Below are 20,253 nucleotides of genomic sequence, written 5' to 3' on the forward strand. Positions count from 1 at the left end.
TTCCAGTGCAGAAAACAAATAATAAGCAAGACAAATAGATAAAATATTGAGTAAGTTAGACAGTGATAAGGTCTAAGGAGACAATACAAAGCAGAAAAGAGGGATATGCAGAATGGGGGGATGGTTGGGAATTCTAGATTGGAGTCAGAGAAGACCTCCTTGAGAAGGTGGCGTTTTATTGAAGACCCCAAGAGGCTATGAGGCCAGGGGCAAGTCCTCATATATACACAGAGAATTCCTTTCCTGCGAGGGGTTTTCCTGAGGCCCAAGTGAGCTGGTATACGTGAACATCCTGGCAGAGGACCCAGCACATACTAAGTGCTCAGAAGAAGCGAATTCCTTTGCCCCAAAATTCCGCTCCCTTCTTTGATTCCTTAAACTCTCAAGTACTCCTCCACTATGTGGATTCTCAACAGTGGGGAATTCATCCAAAGCCAGTTCCTCACTAACTCTGGCATCTCTCAGTGCCAACTCTCTCTATCCACGTTCTTGTTCTTAAGGATACTGGTCCAGTTGAATTTCATGCTGAACCTAAACCAATTAAGAAGGTAAATCTGTGCTTTAAAATATAGCCATAAATTAAAAAAAAAAAAAAAAAAAAAGGCAAGTCCTGAAGAAATTAAGAAATGGTTCCAGCTTGCTAAAATTGGCCAGGACTGTTTAAGGGACTAGTGGGCACCAGTTCATGGTTGTAATAAGATGAGATGTAGAGACGATTGCAGACCCAGGTGATTATATATAGGGTACAAAAAAAATATATAGCCATAAAACACTTTTAAAATCCAATGATTATTAGACAAACCACTAGAATTTTCCATCCATCCATCCACCCATCCATCCATCCAACAGATGTTTATTGAGCACTTATAATGTTCCCAGCACTGTGCTAGATGGTTGGTATATAGCAATTAACAAAACAGACAAAAGTCCCTGCCTCATGGAGCTGACATTCTAGTGGGGAAGATGGAGAATAATCAACACACATAATAAATAAGTAAATGAAATAGTGTGTTTGAAGCAGAAAAAAGAAAAAGTAGAGCTGGATTAGAGGATTGGTAGAAGGGATTAGACCTTGCATGAACATATACGAACAGATGCCCTTTTCTGCTGCTCCCTAAGGCAGAGGGTGAGTGTGAGGGAGGAAGTTCTGGGCGAGGGAAGTCACCTCCTGACCTTGACCTTGTGCCCCTCCCTTCCAGGCACCGCGGCCTGAGCGACCAGACCATGGAGACCCTGCTTGGTGGCCTGCTGGCATTTGGTATGGCGTTTGCTGTGGTTGACGCCTGCCCCAAGTACTGTGTCTGCCAGAACCTGTCTGAGTCACTGGGGACACTGTGCCCCTCCAAGGGGCTGCTCTTTGTGCCCCCCGACATCGACCGGCGGACAGTGGAGCTGCGCCTGGGCGGCAACTTCATCATCCACATCGGCCGCCAGGACTTCGCCAACATGACGGGGCTGGTGGACCTCACCCTGTCCCGGAACACCATCAGCCACATCCAGCCTTTCTCCTTCCTAGACCTCGAGAGCCTCCGCTCCCTGCACCTTGACAGCAATCGGCTGCCCAGCCTCGGCGAGGACACCCTCCGGGGCCTGGTCAACCTGCAGCACCTCATCGTGAACAACAACCAGCTGGGCGGCATCGCCGACGAGGCCTTCGAGGACTTCCTGCTGACGCTGGAGGACCTGGACCTGTCCTACAACAACCTGCCCGGGCTGCCCTGGGCCTCGGTGCGGCGCATGGTCAACCTGCACCAGCTGAGCCTCGACCACAACCTGCTGGACCACATCGCCGAGGGCACCTTCACCGACCTGCAGAAACTGGCCCGCCTCGACCTCACCTCCAACCGGCTGCAGAAGCTGCCCCCGGACCCCATCTTCGCCCGCTCCCAGGCCTCTACTCTGACGGCAACACCCTTTGCCCCACCCTTGTCCTTTAGTTTTGGGGGGAACCCACTGCACTGCAATTGTGAGCTACTCTGGCTGAGGAGGCTGGAGCGGGATGATGACTTGGAGACCTGTGGCTCCCCGGCAGGCCTCAAGGGCCGCTACTTCTGGCACGTGCGCGAGGAGGAGTTTGTGTGCGAGCCGCCTCTCATCACCCAGCACACGCACAAACTGCTGGTTCTGGAGGGCCAGGCGGCCACGCTCAAGTGCAAGGCCATCGGGGATCCCAGCCCCCTCATCCACTGGGTGGCCCCCGATGACCGCCTGGTGGGGAACTCGTCAAGGACCGCCGTGTACGACAACGGCACCCTGGACGTCCTCATCACCACCTCGCAGGACAGTGGGGCCTTCACCTGCATTGCCGCCAATGCTGCCGGGGAGGCCACGGCCATGGTGGAGGTCTCCATCGTCCAGCTGCCTCACCTCAGCAACAGCACTGGCCGCACTGTGCCCCCCAAGTCCCGCCTCTCGGACATCACCGGCTCCAGCAAGACCAGCCGGGGAGGTGCGGGCAGTGGGGGTGGGGAGCCTCCCAAAAGCCCCCCTGAGCGGGCCGTGCTTGTGTCTGATGTGACCACCACCTCGGCCCTGGTCAAGTGGTCCGTCAGCAAGTCGGCGCCCCGGGTGAAGATGTACCAGCTGCAGTACAACTGCTCTGACGATGAGGTACTGATTTACAGGTGAGCCAGGGGCTGTGGCAGAAGCAGGGAGGGTGTCTGGCTGCACAAGGAGAAGGGGAGATGTGGAGGTGCTTCCACCTATGCCCCTCCGGAAGGTTCTGGAGGGATCTGGGGGCAAATTGTGCCATAGGACCCCCCCAGGATTCTCCTGCAGGTAGGAGGTAGAAAGAACACCTGCAAGTTTAAGGAGAAAAGAACTTCCTCGTGGGCAGCTTGAAGGGATGTGTATCGGAGGGACCACATCTCCAGATAAGAGTTTGTAGGAGGTGGTCGTGTGGCTGTGAGCCTCGGAACTTTCTGTTTTGAGGGCTGGAGGGTAGACAAAGAACCATGAGCAGATCTCCTGGCTGGGGGATGTGATTCCTCCAAGGAGGAGTGAATCTGGCCCTCGGCTGGACTTGTAGGCCGCGGTGGTTAAGGCTCTCAGGTTGGAAAGAGTGCAATGCAAATCATGGCTCTGCCACTTGCTAGTCATTTAATCTCTTAGCCTGTCTCAGTTTCCTCATTAGTAAAATAGGGATAATACATACATGACTTAGTCTGGACAGTTGGTTGTAGGTAATTAAGGGAGTGGGAGAGGGAGAGGAAGGAAGGGAAGAAAGAGAAAAACAGACAGAAAAGAAGGAAAGGAAGGGAAGGAGGGAGGAAAAAAAGGTGTGGGGATTTGTTGGCTCATGCCATTAAAAAGTCTGGGACTTGCTTCAGGCACAACGGGATCAAAGGCCCCCAGAAAGAATTCTGTGGACTCAGCGTTTCTTACCTCCCCTAAGTTCCATTTTCCTCTGGGCTGGCTTCACCTCCTGCACCCCCAGTGGCTCCTCTTAGCAGCCCTGGGGTGGGGAGAGCCCCCCTTTGCCAGCTGAATGAGGTTTGCTTAGCCAGAGCAGGCTGGGGATGGTGTCATCCAGCCCACCTGTCCGCACCTTTCTGCGCTCCCGTGTCCTCACCTGGAAAGGGAGGCAATGATGTTAACTTGTAAAGTTGCTGTGAGGATCAAGGGGTCCTTTCCTAGGCCTGATGGGGAGGGGTTAAGACTGGAGAGCAGCAGTGGAATCCCTAATTGGTTCGGAGGGAGGAAGCAGCTCACAGAGTGACAGAGGCCAAGGGAGCCGGAGGGCTGCCTGCAAAGGAGGCCCCTCCTCTTTCCAGTCTCCATTTGTATTAAAGAGGACAGACATGGCCCCGAATCTTACCCCTCGATGAATGCAGAGATCCCTTTGAAATCCTATGTGTTTTATCTTATGCATTCAAAACCATTGTTCTAAGAAGGGATGCCGTAGATTTCATCATATAGCCAAAGGGTTCATGGTGCAAAAGAGCTCAAGAACTCCCAGATCCTATATCTCAATAAAATTGAAAAAAAAATAAAGTAAAAAAAAGAAAAGAACCCTGGGATCCATCGTGGAGGTCTCTATCAGTTCTGACTTTCTCAGATGAGGAGCTTTGGGGCTAGGAGGTGGGGCGGGGCGGGGGGGAGGCTCACAGAAGGAAGTCATTCATGCATGAATGGAGTCAATGTGACTGGGGCGGGGGTGCATGGTGGAAACTGCTGTGGTGGCTGTGGGCCACCCAGGGCCACCAAGTGCAGCTGGAGCTTCCCTTACCTGCCATCTGCTTGGCTGGAATGGACAGCAGTTACGTTTCTCAGGATGGAGAGAAAGCAGCCCTGGAACTTAACTAATACATAAATACATATGTGTACATGTATGCACATGCATATATTCATATACATATATAATTAAACATATACATTTATACATACCTTTCTAATTATAAAAGTAATAAATGGTCTCTGTAAAGAAAAAAAGGGAAGTAGAGAAAATTGTAAAGAAGAAAATAAATATTACATGCAACCCCACCATCCAAAGTTAACCAGAGGCAATTTGAAAGTGCCTTTCATTTTTATTTCAAATCAAAATGATATTTATGGTCACTATAGTGTATACTTTGGGACCTTATTTCTTTCCACTCAGCATTATAGTTTGCTTAGTTCCCATGGTATTCAATATTTTTCATTTGACTGTACCGTAATTTATTTAAGCAGTTCTCTATTGTTGAACATCTAGGTTGTTTACCATTTTTCAATATTCAAAATAATGCAGTGCTGGATAATTTTGTACATACATGTATTTGTGCAACTTTAATAATTTTCTAATCATATTTTCCTAGGTGTTGAATTACTGATTTAACAAATAAACTATAATCTTTATATACTACGTATAAATATTTATTTACCCTCTCATCAGCGGGAGGGAACAGGGCCCATTTTGATCACACTTTTGGCAATATTGACTATATTATTTTCATCCAATTCGATAGGTGAAAAATGGAACTTACTTTAATTTGCATTTCTTTGATAACTTTTCAAAATAGTTGACCTTTTGAAAATAAGTATATTTCTTCACTTGTGAATTTATTATGTAGTCTTGACTTTGATAAAAAGTGTAAAGGCGAAAAGCTACTGGCTCCGAGGCTTGCATGGGCAGAGAGTGAAGGCAAATGCAGTTTTTGAGAAGGTAGGGAGGATGTCAGGCACCCAGGGGGGCAGCACAGTGAGGTTGCCAAAGGGCTGCCCCTCCCTGGGGGGGGGGTCTCAGAAATACTGGGGGGAGTGGGGGAGGGTGGGCAGGAGATGGGACAGGGCTGTGCTCCTGCAGTCACTCAAGATGGGAATTTAATTGCTTTTATTTGGTGGTTAAGAACATGGAGACTAAGTTTATAGAGTATAAATAAAATGAAAGCATCGGAAACCTTGGAATTACAAAATTGCAGGTGACGCAGTGGCTTCCTCTAAAATGTTCATGAGGATTAGAAGAGATAAAGCATGGAAAGCTTTTCCAAATAGTGTAGACACGTAATAAGTGCTCAAGAAATGCAAATTAGAAGTGGTAGTGAGAACAATGGTGGTATAAAGTAAGGCCATTATGTTGTCTGTCATCGGGGGAAGGAAATGGAAAGGAAGGTCAGACATGCTGCTCAATCTTTAAGAAGACAAGTTTTCACAACTTTAGAGAAAAAAGCAAGTGTGAGGATGTACCCAGGTGACAGTAGCAGCAGTCGCTAGCCAGTGTTGAGAAGCTACCGCGTGCTCAATGCTGAGCTTTGCAGGCAGTGTCTCATTTAATCCTCCTGAACATACCAAGAGGTATAAAACTGAGGCTAAAAAATGAAAAAAACAAACAAAAAACCTCTCCCAAGTTCATGCCTCCAGAAAGAGGCAGGGCTGGGACTGAACCCAGGTCTTCTGGCTTCTGGGCCCAGACTCAACCACTGGCCGTGTTGCCCGATGTCCTAGAAGGGAATATTGCTTAAAAGAAATAAGAAACTAAGAAATGAAAAGTGGAGTTTTAGAAAACGAATTGTCCCCACAAGAAAGAGAAGAAGCCAGCAGGCAGCACAGTGGCTCTCTGGCGCACTCAGATTTTAACAGTACGTGAACAAATCAAGGGAGCAAAGTCCTGTCTCCAAAGATGAATGTGAAAGAGGTGGACAAACTACAGGTAGTGCTAAAGGCAGCCAGAAAGGTCGTTTTAATCCATGTGCATAGCAAGAAGAAAAAATGACGAAGGTTTGCCAGTTGGAAAAGGTTGCCATGAGAGTAGACAAGAGCCAGCAGGCAAAGCCTGGCAATTTGCATTTCACCTCCATCTTCCCCAGCCAGGAGAACAACAATGATAGCAGCAGTAATAGTACAGATCTGCAACAAGGGCGGGCACTCTGCTAAGGGCTTTAGCTGTTCTAACTCGGTTGGTTCTCAAAAATTCCCGGGAGGAAGACTATTGTCATTCCACTTTTCATGTAAGAAACATATCCAAGGTTACACAGAGGGTGAGTAGCAGAGCCAAAATTTGAATCCCGGCATTCTGTGTGTTTGCCAGGAGCCTCAGCTTGGGAGGGACAAAGTGCATCGCACTGCTGACATGAGTTAGGGACCCCAGCCCCAAAGGGTCTTATCGCAGGGCTGAAAGATGTTACATGAGAATTCCAAGCCTGTGGCAATAAACTGAGACCAGCCTGGACCAAAATAAAAGAGGAGCCCAAGACTGGAAAAGGGCAGATGTTCTGCTTTCCAAAGAATAAATCCTGTAAAACATAGGGGACTAGGCTGGGCATGGAGTCCCTACAAAATTCTAGAAAGGATTTCTCAGTAGATGGCTGCAAGCCCATGGAAGTGAGTGCTGATTGCCAGGACCCAGCATGGGTTCACTAGGGGGGAAATCCTATCAAATTATTGAGCTTTATCTTCGGGAGACACCATGGACCAGTAATGCTCAATCTTTTTTCTGCCTCCTCGTCAAGGGCAACACTCGTCAGTGATGTCGCTCCTGTCTTAATTTGCTGGCGCTGCCATTGTAAGAAAGTGCCACAAACTGGTGGTTTAAAACAACAGAAATGTACTGTCTCACAGTTCTGGATCCTGGAAGTCCAAAGTCAAGGTGTTGGCAAGGCTCTGCTGCATCGGAAGCCAAGCCGGCAGAGGAGAAGCCTTCCTTGCCTCTTCTACCTTCTGGAGTTTGCCTCAATCCTTGGCGTTCCGTGTCTTGTGGCTGCATCTCTGCCTCCACTTCCACATGGCCTTTCTTCTCGTCTCCATCTTCACATGGCATTTCCCCCGTCTCTCTGTCCCCTTCTTATAAGGACACCAGTGATATCGAATTAGGGTCTACCTAACCCAGTTTGATATCATTTTAACTTATATCGGTTTCACAGACTGTATATCCAAATACATCCATATCCACAGGTCTGGGGGTAGGACTTGAAAATGTCTTTTTGGGGACACAGCTCAATCACACAGTGATTTTCCATCATAGCCCTGTCCCCACGCATCACTGTAGGAGTGGACCAGAATCTCTGGGGTGACAAGTGCAGTTGAAAATTATCCTCGGAGTCTCCACTGGCTGTGAGTCACTGCCACATACAGAGTGCATAGGAATTTCATAGGATGTTTGACAAATTCTCATACTGTCTTTGAGGATAAAGTGGAGAAATGTGAACTGGTGAAGTGGACTTGTAACTAGTTGAATAACCAGACTGATTAATAAATTGATGTGAACATGCAAGAAAGCTGCTGGCTTGTTCCTCAGTATCTGCCCCCATTTCTACACTGCTCAATATGTTTTCTTATTGACATAGATAAAGACACAGAAGACATGCTTGGCCAGTTGGCATATCCTCAAAACTAGGAACACTCACCAATATAATCAATGACAGAGCAAAATGTTAAATGATATTGATAAAATAGTACCCTGCAGTGTAACCACCATAATGGATTTTAATAGAATATTTGCGCAAGTTCAAGATGAGGAAAACCTGGCTTAGCTGGAATTTTATGAGGCATAGGCTCAGAGTTTTAGTTGATCTCACGGACAACATGGCCTCACAGTGATGGAGCTGCTAAAGGACTCACAATCTTTGGTTGTGTTAACAAATTTATGGTGCTCAGATCTTGGGAAGTTATGATTCTACTGAGTTTCAGAGTTGGTCAGAGCAGAGCAGTAATGTATTTAATCCAGGATGGCACATTCTTAAGAGTACAAGGCACCCAGAGGCAAGTTGATGAGAACGGGACTCTGGAAGCTCATGCAAGATGGATGAAGGTTACTTTGAAGGTTAGAGGACTTAGATAAGGTGTTCTCTGAAAATTTTTGGAGAATTTGTACATGGAAGAGGGGAAATACACACACGTGCACACAAACCACAAAGTGATAGACATCGTGAGAAAAAATTTGCAACTGCAGCAGCTTTACATACCTCCTCACTGCTCTTACCATCTGGTAGTGATATGATTTGGCTTTGTATCTCTCTCCCTCTCTGGCATGTGCTATTCATGTGTACTTGTTTCTGTACCCCAGCCCCTAGCGAGTCCTGGCCCACAAGAGCTAGTCAGTCAACATTTGGTGCACTGAACAGAATGGAAATGAGCATCCGAGTTGCCCAACAGCAGAATGAGTAAAAGCTGTTACAGAGTAGTGAGCTGCCCGTACCAGAAGGGTTCAAGCAGAGCCTGGCTGACTCCATGTCAGGGGTACCGAGGGGCAGCCTGACTTCAGATAGGACTGGAAACTTCTGGCTTAATGGTCCCTTCCCTGAAAGTCCAGGGATACACTTTTAAGACTTTCATATTCCCACAGTTAAGTCACTATGGCTACCATTGTTGTTAAACCCACCTGCTTTTATGAACTGAGGCCGCTATGGCATCTTGCCTCCCAGGGTTAGGGTGCCCTGTCTTATAGGAGTCTGAACCCCAGGGCCTGAAGTCAGAGGCAGGGACTGGGGCAGAAGCTCAGAGAATCCCACCAGACCTGGACACAGGTCACTGCCAGATGACCATCGACCCACCCCTGGGTCCCACAGAAGCCCAGGGAAGCTGTGAGCCCTGTCTGAAAAGATGTTTCTAGTCTCCATACCAGAAAGAGGGGTGCAGAGACATGGGTAATCCCAAATCATGGGTAACTCAGGATCCAAATTGGCTGCTCTTTTATCAGACAATTAGCTCCCTAATTATCTAATGATTCTGGCTGACCTCCCGAGTCATTTGCCAGGCCTGAGTGCACATGGTTATGCTCTGCAGGCAGGCCCTGGGCACTCTGGATACAGACAGTCCACAAGTGGGGCCCGGCACAAGCTGGACAGGCTGACTCTCACATCTCTCAACCCAGGGCCTGCCCTTTCAGGAAGGGGCTGGCATCCATGGAGACAGAATCGAAGGGGAGAGGAGTAAGCATGGGGAAGGATGGGGAGAGGGAAGTCAGAAGAAAGGGGGGCCCCCCCTGCCCCTCTTTCCCTCTTCCCCTCCCCTGGAGGGGGCAGCAATCCAGTCCAGCCCAGCCTCATCCCTGGTGTGACATGAGAAGGTAAGTGCCCTGCATGTCATTATCAGTCCATGTGACTTTCACAAACATGTCTCCATGAGCCGTCAGGAACATCTGCCACCAGGCGTGATGTTGGAAAAGTCCCCAGGAGGGCCAGGGGAACAGCAAGCAAGCTTCTAAAGCACAGTGTGGAGTAGACGGATGCAGCCTTGTCTTCGTGTGGCATATTACAGTGCCATCGTCTCTAAGTAGGGAGAGGAGGGGTTATGAGGAGAGAGACCCTGAGGGTGGGGGAGGATAGTAGCACTAAATCCCCACTCTGTTCTGTCTGCAGAATCTGTCCTTGTGCCATATTCTTTCATGACCGTCATACCTACCTCCTACCCTGGGGAGGCTACGCCACTCCACTGAGTTTTGCAGGGTTGGGGTGGGAAGGCCTCTTCTGCTGCTACTCTGTCTCCCACCTGGGGAAAGGACAAAAGGGCAGATTCAGCCAATTTCCACCCCATCTGCCTTTTACAATCAAAAACCCAGTGGAGATCTGCAGCCCCTTCCCCTGCCATGAAAATGCAGCCATTGCCTCCAGAGGGTAGAGGAAAACTGACGAATGACTCACAGCTTCATGGGGTTCAGAGGAGAGGCTGGTGGGGACAGGGCAGGTGCAGGAGGGCAGTCCTCAGGTTCAGCTACTTCCCCAGACATTGCAGCTTCTAATGAAGGGGTGGGTTGATCCCCCACAGGCAGAGGAACAAAAGGAAAATTGGGGTGAAGGGAGAGGAAAGGCAACTCACTGGTCAGAGCCAAAATCAGCATCAGACTGTCTTGGATTGTATATATTTGTTTTAAATTTCTTTTGGGCATCTTGATCACTGAAATCTAAAATCCACAGGTGGGAATGGATAGGATAGGTAATATTATGCCCATTTTACAGATGGTGAGACCAAGTTTCAAATGAAGTAGGTAGATTTCTCAAGCTTACACAAGCAGAGATGAGAACTGTGGTCTCCCGAGTCTAGTGCCCTTTCCACCGAGCCATGTCCCGTGCTGAGGGGCACATCTCACTCACGCCCCAAGGGGTTTCCATTGAGGCTGGAGGCTTGGGGTGGGGGGCACCAAGTGTAACCAGCTGGGACCTTGCTGGAACTTTCTCATTCAGCTTAGTTGCTGCCTCCACATTTCTAAGTTCCAGCAATGTTGGAGCAAAGGAGGAATAAGGTGCCAGTGAAAACCTTGGTTCCCACCCAGAAACAGCCACCTGCAGTCAGCTAGCAGAAAATATAGGCAAGATAAAGATTTCTAGGTTTTATGCCTCACCAGACAGCCATTATAAAGTGATAGAGTTGCTGGAGGTATTATAGAGAAAAGTGAATCTTGAGACAAAAGTCCAGGACAGCAATTACGATGAACAGAAAATTTTTAAGGGTTTATATTTCTCTCATGTAAAATTCAAGAGGTAGAGCATTCAGGTCTGATTTTCCAGGCAGCATGACTATCAGGGACTGGCTCCTCCTATTTTTCTTCTCTGTCATCCTGAGCGCAGTTTGTGGACTCAAGGTTGCCTCATGGTCCAAGATGGCTGCTGGAGCTCTAGCTAACGTATCTCCCTTTTATGTAGCAGGAAGGATGAAAATCAGAAGGGTAAAAGGGCAATGGGGACTTTCTCAGAAGCCCCACCTGATAACTTCTGCTTACATTTCATTGGCCATGCCTGCCTGTGAAAAAGGCTAGGAAACAGAGTTTTAATTTTAGCTAGGCACAATGTTTTCCCAGCGATACAGGGAAGATGGAGGTGGCAGCTTGCAGATTCTCCCATAATCTGGATTTGTGCCCCAGCGCCACCATTTCCAAGTCATGGGGCCATGGGCAAATCACTTCCCTGATCTCAATCTCCATGCTCTCATCCATAAAATGGGAATAGAGATTCCTTGCTGTGTATTTCGTAGGATTCTGGTGAGGACTGAATGGGATTGTGTATGTGAAAGAGCATCCTTCTTGGGAAACTATGAAGTACCAGCTACATGTAAGCAGTTACTGTTGTTAGGAGCCAGCCTGCTCTCCTTTCTCAGCCCCCTCCTCATGGCCCTGTTCCCAGGCTGTCTCTTGGGGCTCCATGCTTCAGGAACCTTGATCCAAGAGAACTGTGAACCTGGAAAATGAGCTTGATGAGGTGTTAAGAGATCAAGATGTGAGATGTAACTCATTATAGAAATATTTGCAGTTCAGTTGAGAGCTCTGAAGACCCCAAAGAAGTGAATCTCTAATGATGGAATTTCAAAACCCACAGCAGGCTTTACAGAGGGGAGACAGTTTTCAGGGTTGTCTTCCAAGAGTGTCTCAAATCAAATCACCACCTTTTTATCCTGCCCCTCTAGCACTGCACAAAGAGGTGGCACCATTCAGATTCAGAATTCTTCAGGGCATCTGCTCAGAGGTGACTAGTTTCTCAACATGTCATTCCCTCTTCACCCTCAAAAATCTCTGGCTGGAGACATCTCTGAAGATAGAAATAATTAGTAGGCATAAAGGATTACAGAGTACATCCAGCCTGCCACTCTTCTGAAATGTAGCTCTTTCCTTTTTCCCTTTTAATAAGAGGGAATCAGAGAACCAACCCACTGTTAATTTTGTGGGTTTTTCGTTAGATGTGGAGGGTGGGGTATTGTTTATTTCACATCAGGAAAATACCGAAGAAGGTTTACAGAGGAAAGGATTGCAGTAAATCCCATGGCTGTGGGTTTGGTCTCCGAACTTTGGATGGGGAAAGAAGCCAGGGAGACCTGGGTCCCAGTCCCAGCTCCACCAGCCACCAGCTGTGTGGCCTTCAGCGAGTCATTTCACCTCTCTGCGACTTTGCCTCATCTGTAACATTGGAATGAAAAGCCCTTCTGTATGAGGTTATCTCTAAAGATACCAAGTGCATGAAAACATTTTGGAAACAAAAGTACCATGTGCATTTTGGTTGCTGGAGTCATTTTTCTTACCTAGTTTGAGTGGTTAATACAAGGAGGACAGGACCAAGGGCTCCGGACTTGGGGTCTTGATCTTTCCAGGCCCCTCTCTTTCCTCCTCTGAACCTCAGGTTTCTCATCTGCAGAATGGAAATAATAACCACCCTGCCTACCTCACAAGGATGTTGTGAGATTGGAAGACGATGAAGGTGTGAAAGGAAAGCATCTTTGTGAAGTGTAAAGTGCTTCTAGTAGCAGAGATCTGACTGCATTGACTTAACTAAATCTGGGGTTTGTTTCTGCCATGTAAAAGAATTCCAGAGAGAGGGAGGCAGGGGCTGGTGTGGGGGCCCCACGGGTATCAGGGACTGAGGCTTCTTCTGGATGCCAGTTGTGCTCACTGTGTGAGCTCGCTGTTCCTAGCTGGCAGGGACTCTCCACCCACCCAGCTCCCTCACCCTTGGGGGAAGAAGGACAACTCTGAGGCATGCCCTCCATGATCTCCCAGAGGTTCCCAGTAGGGCTGAGCACCTGTTGCCCAGTGTTAACCTGCTTAGTAAGACCCTCTATATTGGCTTCCTTCCCCATTTACCTTCCAGGGCTCCCTGAGCCCACCTCAGGGTCTACTTTGGGGGAACCCAAACCAAGACAGGAACCAACCTCTCAGATGATTCAGCCCCTTTAAGAACCTTCCAGAAGTCTCACCCAATGACTTCTGCTTATATCTCATTGTTCTTCCTCCAATCTGCAATGGAGGCGCGAAAGGTAGTCCTTTATCCAGGCATATTTCCTCCCCAAATAAAATCAGGGTTCTGCTGGGAAGAGGTTGTTTTTATGCAGCAATTAGCAGGAGTAAAGGGATTACAGAGTACATCCAGCCTGCCACTCTTCTGAAATGTAGCTTTTTACTTTTTCCCTTCTAATAAGAGGGAATCAGAGGACCACCCCCTGTTAATTTTGTGGATGTTTGGAGAAAAGAGGTTGTTGGGGAGGAGTACAGCCATCACCAAGCTGTATGGAGAAAGGCATCATTGTCATGGTTATTTTTTGGCTCCTGCTCACAGAATCCCAGAACCCAGTCGCCAGTTTGTAGCTGAAGCCAGCCTGGGAAGGAAGGCGATGTGGGCTGCTTTTCTGCCTCTCTGTGAGTGCTCTTTTCTCATTGCTGGAGACACTGGGACACAGAGAGGAGCAAAGACGGATGTCTTAGTTCTTGCCGAATAAGCCTATGATCGGGCATGTGGGTGTCTGACAGGTGGGAGTGGGCACCCTGTGGATGACAGAAGGTTCTGGGATGCCCATCATCATCGGAATCTCAGAGATCAGGTGAGTGGACAGACTCTCATAAAACCACGGGAAGCAATGTGCCAGCCCAGGGTGAGAACAAGCCTCAGAGACTGCAACCAGCTCATTAACTATTAACAGAGGAGAGCAGTTTGGAGCTGGGGTGGACTCCAAAGATTGGCTCTGGACTTACTCTGTAGTTGTAGGAATACGGAGCCAGACATGGGAATTCATTTATATTGCATAGTAAAGAAGGCAAGTGGCAGAAAAGTAAACATCAAAGAGATCTAGTAAATATTTCACCTTCTCACTAGGTACTTAGTGGTGGTACTAAGGAGCTTTTCAATTAGTAATTAACCAACAGAAAAGGTTAAAATGTAAATGAATTGCTTGCTGAACTTTATCCGCTTGAACTTTTCATGAGTTAATTAAGGTGAGTTCACATGCCTGGGCCTGGAGGGGTGCATTCTGGGGAGCAGGTGGAGTGTAAACTGTGTTTTGGGGTACAGATGGGATTTGGAAGAAAGACGAGAGGGAGTAGCTGTTTCAGGTGGAAGCAATAGAGAGGCAGCGGCAGGACTGAGCAGGCCTGGTTAAAGACCTGTGAGGGCCCCTGGCGTGTTAGCTTTTGCCACATCAATACTGCATAAAAACAACCTCAAAATCTAGGTGGCTTACAACCACCTACATTTACTTGTTTACTCATGACTGTAGCCTGGTTGGAGTTCCCCTGGTCTCAGCTGTGCTTTGCTTGGCTCCAGGCTCCAGGTCTGGTTTGGGTCTTCTCTGTGTGTCTTATTCTGAAGACAAGGTCGAGGGCAGTGGCTCTCCAGGGCATGTGCTTCTCATGGTGATGGAAGAAGTGCAGCAGAGTGCCAAGCCTCTGCTAAATTGCATTGACCAAAGCAAGTTACATGACCAAGTCCAAAGTCAAGAGGTGGAGAATACACTCCACCCACCATAGGCCACCACAAGGCTGTGGACATATTACTTTAGGTCATGGGAGTAAAGAAACAGGACCAGTAATTCAGTCTACCACACCTGGCTTACCTAAAGCCAAGGCTAGTTTGAGGGCGATGGTTCTCAAAGTTGAGCATTCATCAGAACCACCTGGAAGGCTTATTAGCACACACATGCATGCCCCTCCCCCTCGGGTTTCTGATTCAGTAGATCTGGAACTGGTGTCTGAGAATTTGTACTTCTAACAAGTGCTCCCAGTGGAGCTCCTGCTGGTCTGGAACCACACTTTGAGAGCTCCTGGTCTAGGAGAATAATAGGAATTTTGTTCAGAAAGGTGGGAAGAGGGCAGCTTGCTGGTGGCCTTCAATGTCACACAGAATAGCTATGTTCACTGAGCTATTACTACATTCTAGGTTCTGTTCGAAAGACGTTTTGTGTGTCCTTTTATTTGGTACTCACACTAATCCTATAAGGTGTGATCCCTTATAGTCATTTACAGATGAGGATCTGAGCCAAAGGAAACTGAAATAACCATCAAAGTCCTACAGCTTGGAGATGGTGGAGCTGGAGCTTGTAGCCACTGCTCTGTCCAGACTGTGGGCTCTCTCCTGTTGGCAGGGTGGTTTCAGGACTGAGCTCTAAGCAGAGGAGTGACCTGTGGTGGGGAAAGCTCTGGATTTGGAACTTGATGATCTATAGGCAAACTATAAATGGATTTCTGGTGTTCACTTACTCACTCAAATATCTATTCAATCAACAGATATCTGCTTTGGGGCAGGCTCTGGTTAAGACCCTAGGGTTGCCTTCAAGGAGCTTACATTCTTATGGGAGAGACAGACAAGATGTGAAAAATGTGTACTCAGAAGAAAAACGAAGTAGTGTAATGGAACAGAGACTGGAGGTTTCCTTTTTTATATGGGTGGTCAGAGAAGGCATCTTTAAGAAGTGACTTTGGAGCACAGACCTAAATGGAGTGAGAGAAAGGTGGTGGAAGTGGCATGTGCAAAGGGCCTGGGGTGGAAACATGCTTGTCTTGTTGGAGAAGCAGCGAGGAAGGAGGAAAGGGAAAGAGTGGCAGTGAATGAGGTTAGAGGAGTGGGCAAGGCCAGGATCATGTAGGGCCTTGTAGGCCATGGTGAAGCCTGAAATTTTATCCTGAATGACATGTGAGCCAGTGGAGGGTTGAAAGCAGGAGAGTGGCATGATGGATGAGATTTGGAAAGAAGATTCTGGCTGCTGGGTAGAGAATACTGCATACTGCAGGGGGGCAGGAGTGGAAGCAGGGAGACCAGTTAAAAGACGGTCTTTAGATGTTCTTCAATGTCCACATCTATAAAAGGGGAGAAGGGCCCTGTTCCAGTTTGCTATAGCTGACAAGATGCAATATACCAGAAATGGGTTGGCTTTTACAATGGGGATTCATTAACATACAATTTTACAGTTCTGAGGCTGTGAAAATGTCCAAATCAAGGCATCAACAGGATGCTGCTTTCTCCCTGAAGAAGGACCTTGGAGATCCTCAGTTCCTCCATCACGGGACCAGGCACATGGCAATGTCTGCTGGTCTCTCCCTTCTCTCCTGGGTTCTCTTGCTTCCAGCTTCCTGCTTCAGTGGCTTCCTCTCTGTTTCTGTGGTTTCTCTGTTTTCTGTGTCCTCTCTCAGCTTCTCTGACTTTTCTCTGGGTCTTCTTTCCGTCTTTTATCCTCTTATAAAGGACTCCAGTAAGAGGACTAAGACCCACCCTGAATGAGGTGGGTCACATCCCCACTTAAGATCCCACTCACAATGGGTCCACACCCACGGGAATAGATTAGATCTAAGAACATGATCTTTTCTGGGGTATATACAGCTTCAAACCTTCACAGACCCCTTCCATCTCTCCCCTGCGGGCTTGTAATGCGGGCAGAAGGAGATCGGGGTATGGAGGTGCTTGGTAAGCAGGAAATCCTCAGGAAACCAAGCAGCACTTTGTGACGGTTTTTTCTGATTGGAATTGTTGGACCTGCATTTGCCTTGTCCAGAAAACCATGCTGAAGGCCAGCCCACAGCCTCCAGGGGAGAGAGTTTCTGATTTCCCTCTCCAGAGCAGAGGGCAAGTCTCTCCATCACGGGTCCCAGCTCCTCAGTTTGCATCCTCCTCTCGTCCCACTCTGCCCACGTCCTCTTACTCTGATAGGGAGTAATTATTTATGTTCTTGTTTAAGTCACTCATTAGGCATGTGCCGCAGTGTTTCTGATAATAAATCACATCCTCTAGTGGACTCTTAAGTGCATCTTTGGCTGGTGCCTGGCCATGGCGATGGATGCGGGCAGTTGTGGGGTTGTGAGATGGTTGTCTTCAGGGAACGGGTGATTGGCGTCCCATCTCCTAGGGCGTGTGTGGACAGGTAGGGAGGCTGCCGAGATAGGATCCTGGAAGTTGAGAATGGTGGCAGCAGCAGCGGCACTGAACACCAGAGAGAAATTCTTACCGCCTGTCAAAATGCCACTGTGGTGAGCCGTGCCAAGGGCTGCTTCCCAAGGCTGCTTTGCTCTCCTCCCCCAAAGCCAGCTTTGATTGTTGCCTGGAAGAAGTTCTGAGTAGAAACAGGGAGACTTGAAAAAGACCCAGGTTGGCTTGCCTGGTACTCAGCTCTCCTTTCCCTCAGGGGGCCGGGAGGAAGGAGGGAGCTGGAAAGAAGCTTCTGTCTTGCAGCAAAAAGGTGAGTGGGCTGGGGGCATGCCCACCCCAAGCAGGGAAAGCAGGAATGCTGGGGTTCACACCCCAAACCCCACTCCTCTTCCATACCTGCCTACAGTATGCCGGGAAGCAGGATCCCATGCAAAACTACCTCCCTCACAGAAGATCAGAGGACCAGCGATTCTACCTTTGTGGGTTTTGTTTTTGTTTTTGTTTTTGTTTTTGTTTTTGTTTTGCATCTTTCATGGTAAAACGCTGGGAGATGCTGAAATGGTTTCCTCTAGACTGGCTGACAGAGGATGAGGACACGGTGGAGGGCTGATTGAGGCCCGGGCTGCAGGAGGAGGGAGGGTGTGGAAGGGGTCAAAAGACAGCTCAAAGCCTAGTTACCCCTGTGTGGACAGTTCTTCTAAGGGCTCGAGAAAGCTGAGGGAGAGGGAGGGAAAAGCCCAGCCCTGAGGACCAGCCCCGTATTCACCCATCACAACTCTGTTGACCCAGTTCCCTTCCCTTTAAAATCGGCCAAGTTCCTGGGACTCTCCTAGTGTAAACAAAGTCCAGAGAAAGAGACAGTTCAGGGTCATCCGGGCCAGCTCTGGCTTCCTGAATCCTTATGGTGCCCACCACCCCTCCCTCCCATCACCCCCACTCCCACCATCACCTTGGGATGTTGACTTGCCCCATGCTGGGGTAACTTCCAAGGACAAAAATGCACCCACCCACCGCCTTTTTTCTTAATGAGCCCATACCACTGTTGGGTCTGCCTGGCTCAAAAGGTTTTCCTTAATACAGGCCCAAAAATCCACCTCCCTTCACCTCCTGCCATTAGATTCTGCCTCTGTCCTCATCAGGAATAAAACTAATTCTTCTTTCATAATATGTCCCTTTAATTTTTTGAGGATAATTTTCATGATTCATCTAATTCTTTTTATTCAGACTCAACATCCTCTCTCCCTGCCTTCCTCCATTCTTGCCTTCTATCCTTAATCATTCAAGAGATTTTTATTTTATGTTTATGATGTCAGTTCTGGACCACTCATGGGGGAAGCAGCCACGAACAGGACCCTCCGGCCCCCTGCAGCTCACATTTCTCAGGGGGACAGACATTAAACAACTACATATGAGGCATGTCGATTGGTAACTACAGCCATTATAAATGCTGTGCTGGGGTATGTAAGAGCAGGTCCTGGGAGACTGACCTAACCCAGGGAGGTCAGGGAAGGCTTCCTGGAGGAGGTGGCCCAGAAGGTCAAGTTGGCGCTCAATCAGTGACGAGACATGGGAGGCAATGCAAGTCAAGGGATTGGCACATTTGTGTCTGGAGCAGGAAGGGACCTGGAATGTGTCCTGCGCTATACATCCCCTGGCCCCTCATCTCAGATATGTGCTAGGTGTGGGGTGTCCTCCATGTGTGGGGTCCCGCGGTGGGCAGGCTGCTGGATGAGGCACGGCCAGGGCTAAGTGAGTGGATGCAGGCCCTTACAGGGATGCGCCTCATCTGAAGGCAGCCTCAGCCCGCCCTGGCGTAACAAAGCCACTGTCCTCACACTGCCCTGAGGGCCGCCCTGCCCCTCCTCCCTAGCTTATCCCAAAGTTAAAGTGGCCCAGGGCTGTGACACCTTCAGGTCATGCAGGATTATAACTAGAGTCAGTGCTTGGGTGTGGTAATGAGGCTCAAACCTTCTTACTCATTTTCCATCTGCCATAAAACTTTATCAGTTTTGCTTGTCTAATCATAGACATGTCTTCATGTCGCAGATCATCTCTTAACTTTTGTTGGAAGTAAGTGGCTTATAAATCATAAAACCAATTGATGGAAATTGGGTCAAAAGTGCCAAGTAAATGCAGGTAGTTTCTTCTCCAGTAATGATGATGATAATGAAAGCGAGACTTTCTGAGAAATTATTAGGCACCAGGTACTATTCCAAGTGGTTTCCATTTATGGGCTCATTTAATTCTTATAACATCCCTATTAAGAAGGTACCATTATTACCCTAATTTGACAGATGAGAAAACTGAGGCATGGAGAGGTTGAGAAGCTTACCCGAGGTGTCCCGGCTGGGATTTGAACCTAGGCAGGCTGACTGTAAGGTCTGGACTTGACTCCTTGACAATGTGCAGGTAGCATTTGAGAGCTTGCACTGCTTGCTGTATGCTCCCCACTGTGCCAAGCACCGTCACGACCACCCAGGGAGGCAGCCCACTTTATAGATTAGGAATCTCCCGGATCAGAGAGGAGAGATAAATGGCCCAAGGTCTCCCAGCTAGGAAGTGGCAGAGTCACACTTCAAACCTAGGACGTTCATGCTGCAAAGTGCTCCTAACCATTCTTCCTCCTCCCAGAACATGGAGGAAGCGTGTGTCTTGGGTCACAGGGGATCTGTTCAAAATAGAGGCCAGTGGCACCTTTTCCCTGGTAAACTGTCCCCTTGCCAGCTCCCTAATCTATTAACAAATCCAGAATCACCAGCCTCTTATCAATCAGACCACCATGAGGAAGCAGGGGAAGTGCCAGCCAGACTGACCTATCCCCACCATCTGCGGATAAGGAGTAAACAAGAGAAACCAAGTGGGTATAGCAGGAGGGAATCTCAGTCAGACAAGTGGAAGAACTTCCGATCAGTACTGGTGATGTCTGGCCAAAAAACCCCACAGCTGCTTTGCAAGCAGAAGGAGGCTTCAGTTACCTAAAGTGCCTGGAGGATTCCATTTGCGGCAGGCAGTCTGATGAGTGCCTTGCACCCCTGCTCCACACCAGGAAAACCAATGGCCATGTCTGGGGCATTCTAATTTATTACTTGCCTTTTGAACCATAGCTGCTCTGCTTCTCCATTGCTGCCTCCTCCCAGGACTGAAATGAAACCTGGGTCATGGTGCAATCCCCGTGACGGGGAGTGGTTAGGAGAGCAGAAGGAGATTTATGGCTTTGTCTCTGTCCTCAATG

At 48.4% G+C, this 20,253-nt stretch overlaps 1 protein-coding gene across 1 annotated transcript in view; it reads left to right on the forward strand.

Annotated features, from left to right (window-relative positions):
- LRFN2 (leucine rich repeat and fibronectin type III domain containing 2) overlaps positions 1–20,253 on the forward strand; it is a 183,194-nt gene that overhangs the window by 140,982 nt on the left and 21,959 nt on the right. Inside the window, exon 2 of the mRNA XM_037843731.1 lies at positions 1,200–2,624. Within this exon, the coding sequence (XP_037699659.1) occupies positions 1,225–2,624 (1,400 nt within the window). The 5' untranslated portion in view covers positions 1,200–1,224. The remainder of the gene's footprint in view (positions 1–1,199; positions 2,625–20,253) is intronic.

The sequence above is a fragment of the Choloepus didactylus genome, chromosome 7 (genome assembly GCF_015220235.1).
Source record: "Choloepus didactylus isolate mChoDid1 chromosome 7, mChoDid1.pri, whole genome shotgun sequence".
Lineage (NCBI taxonomy): Eukaryota > Metazoa > Chordata > Mammalia > Pilosa > Megalonychidae > Choloepus > Choloepus didactylus.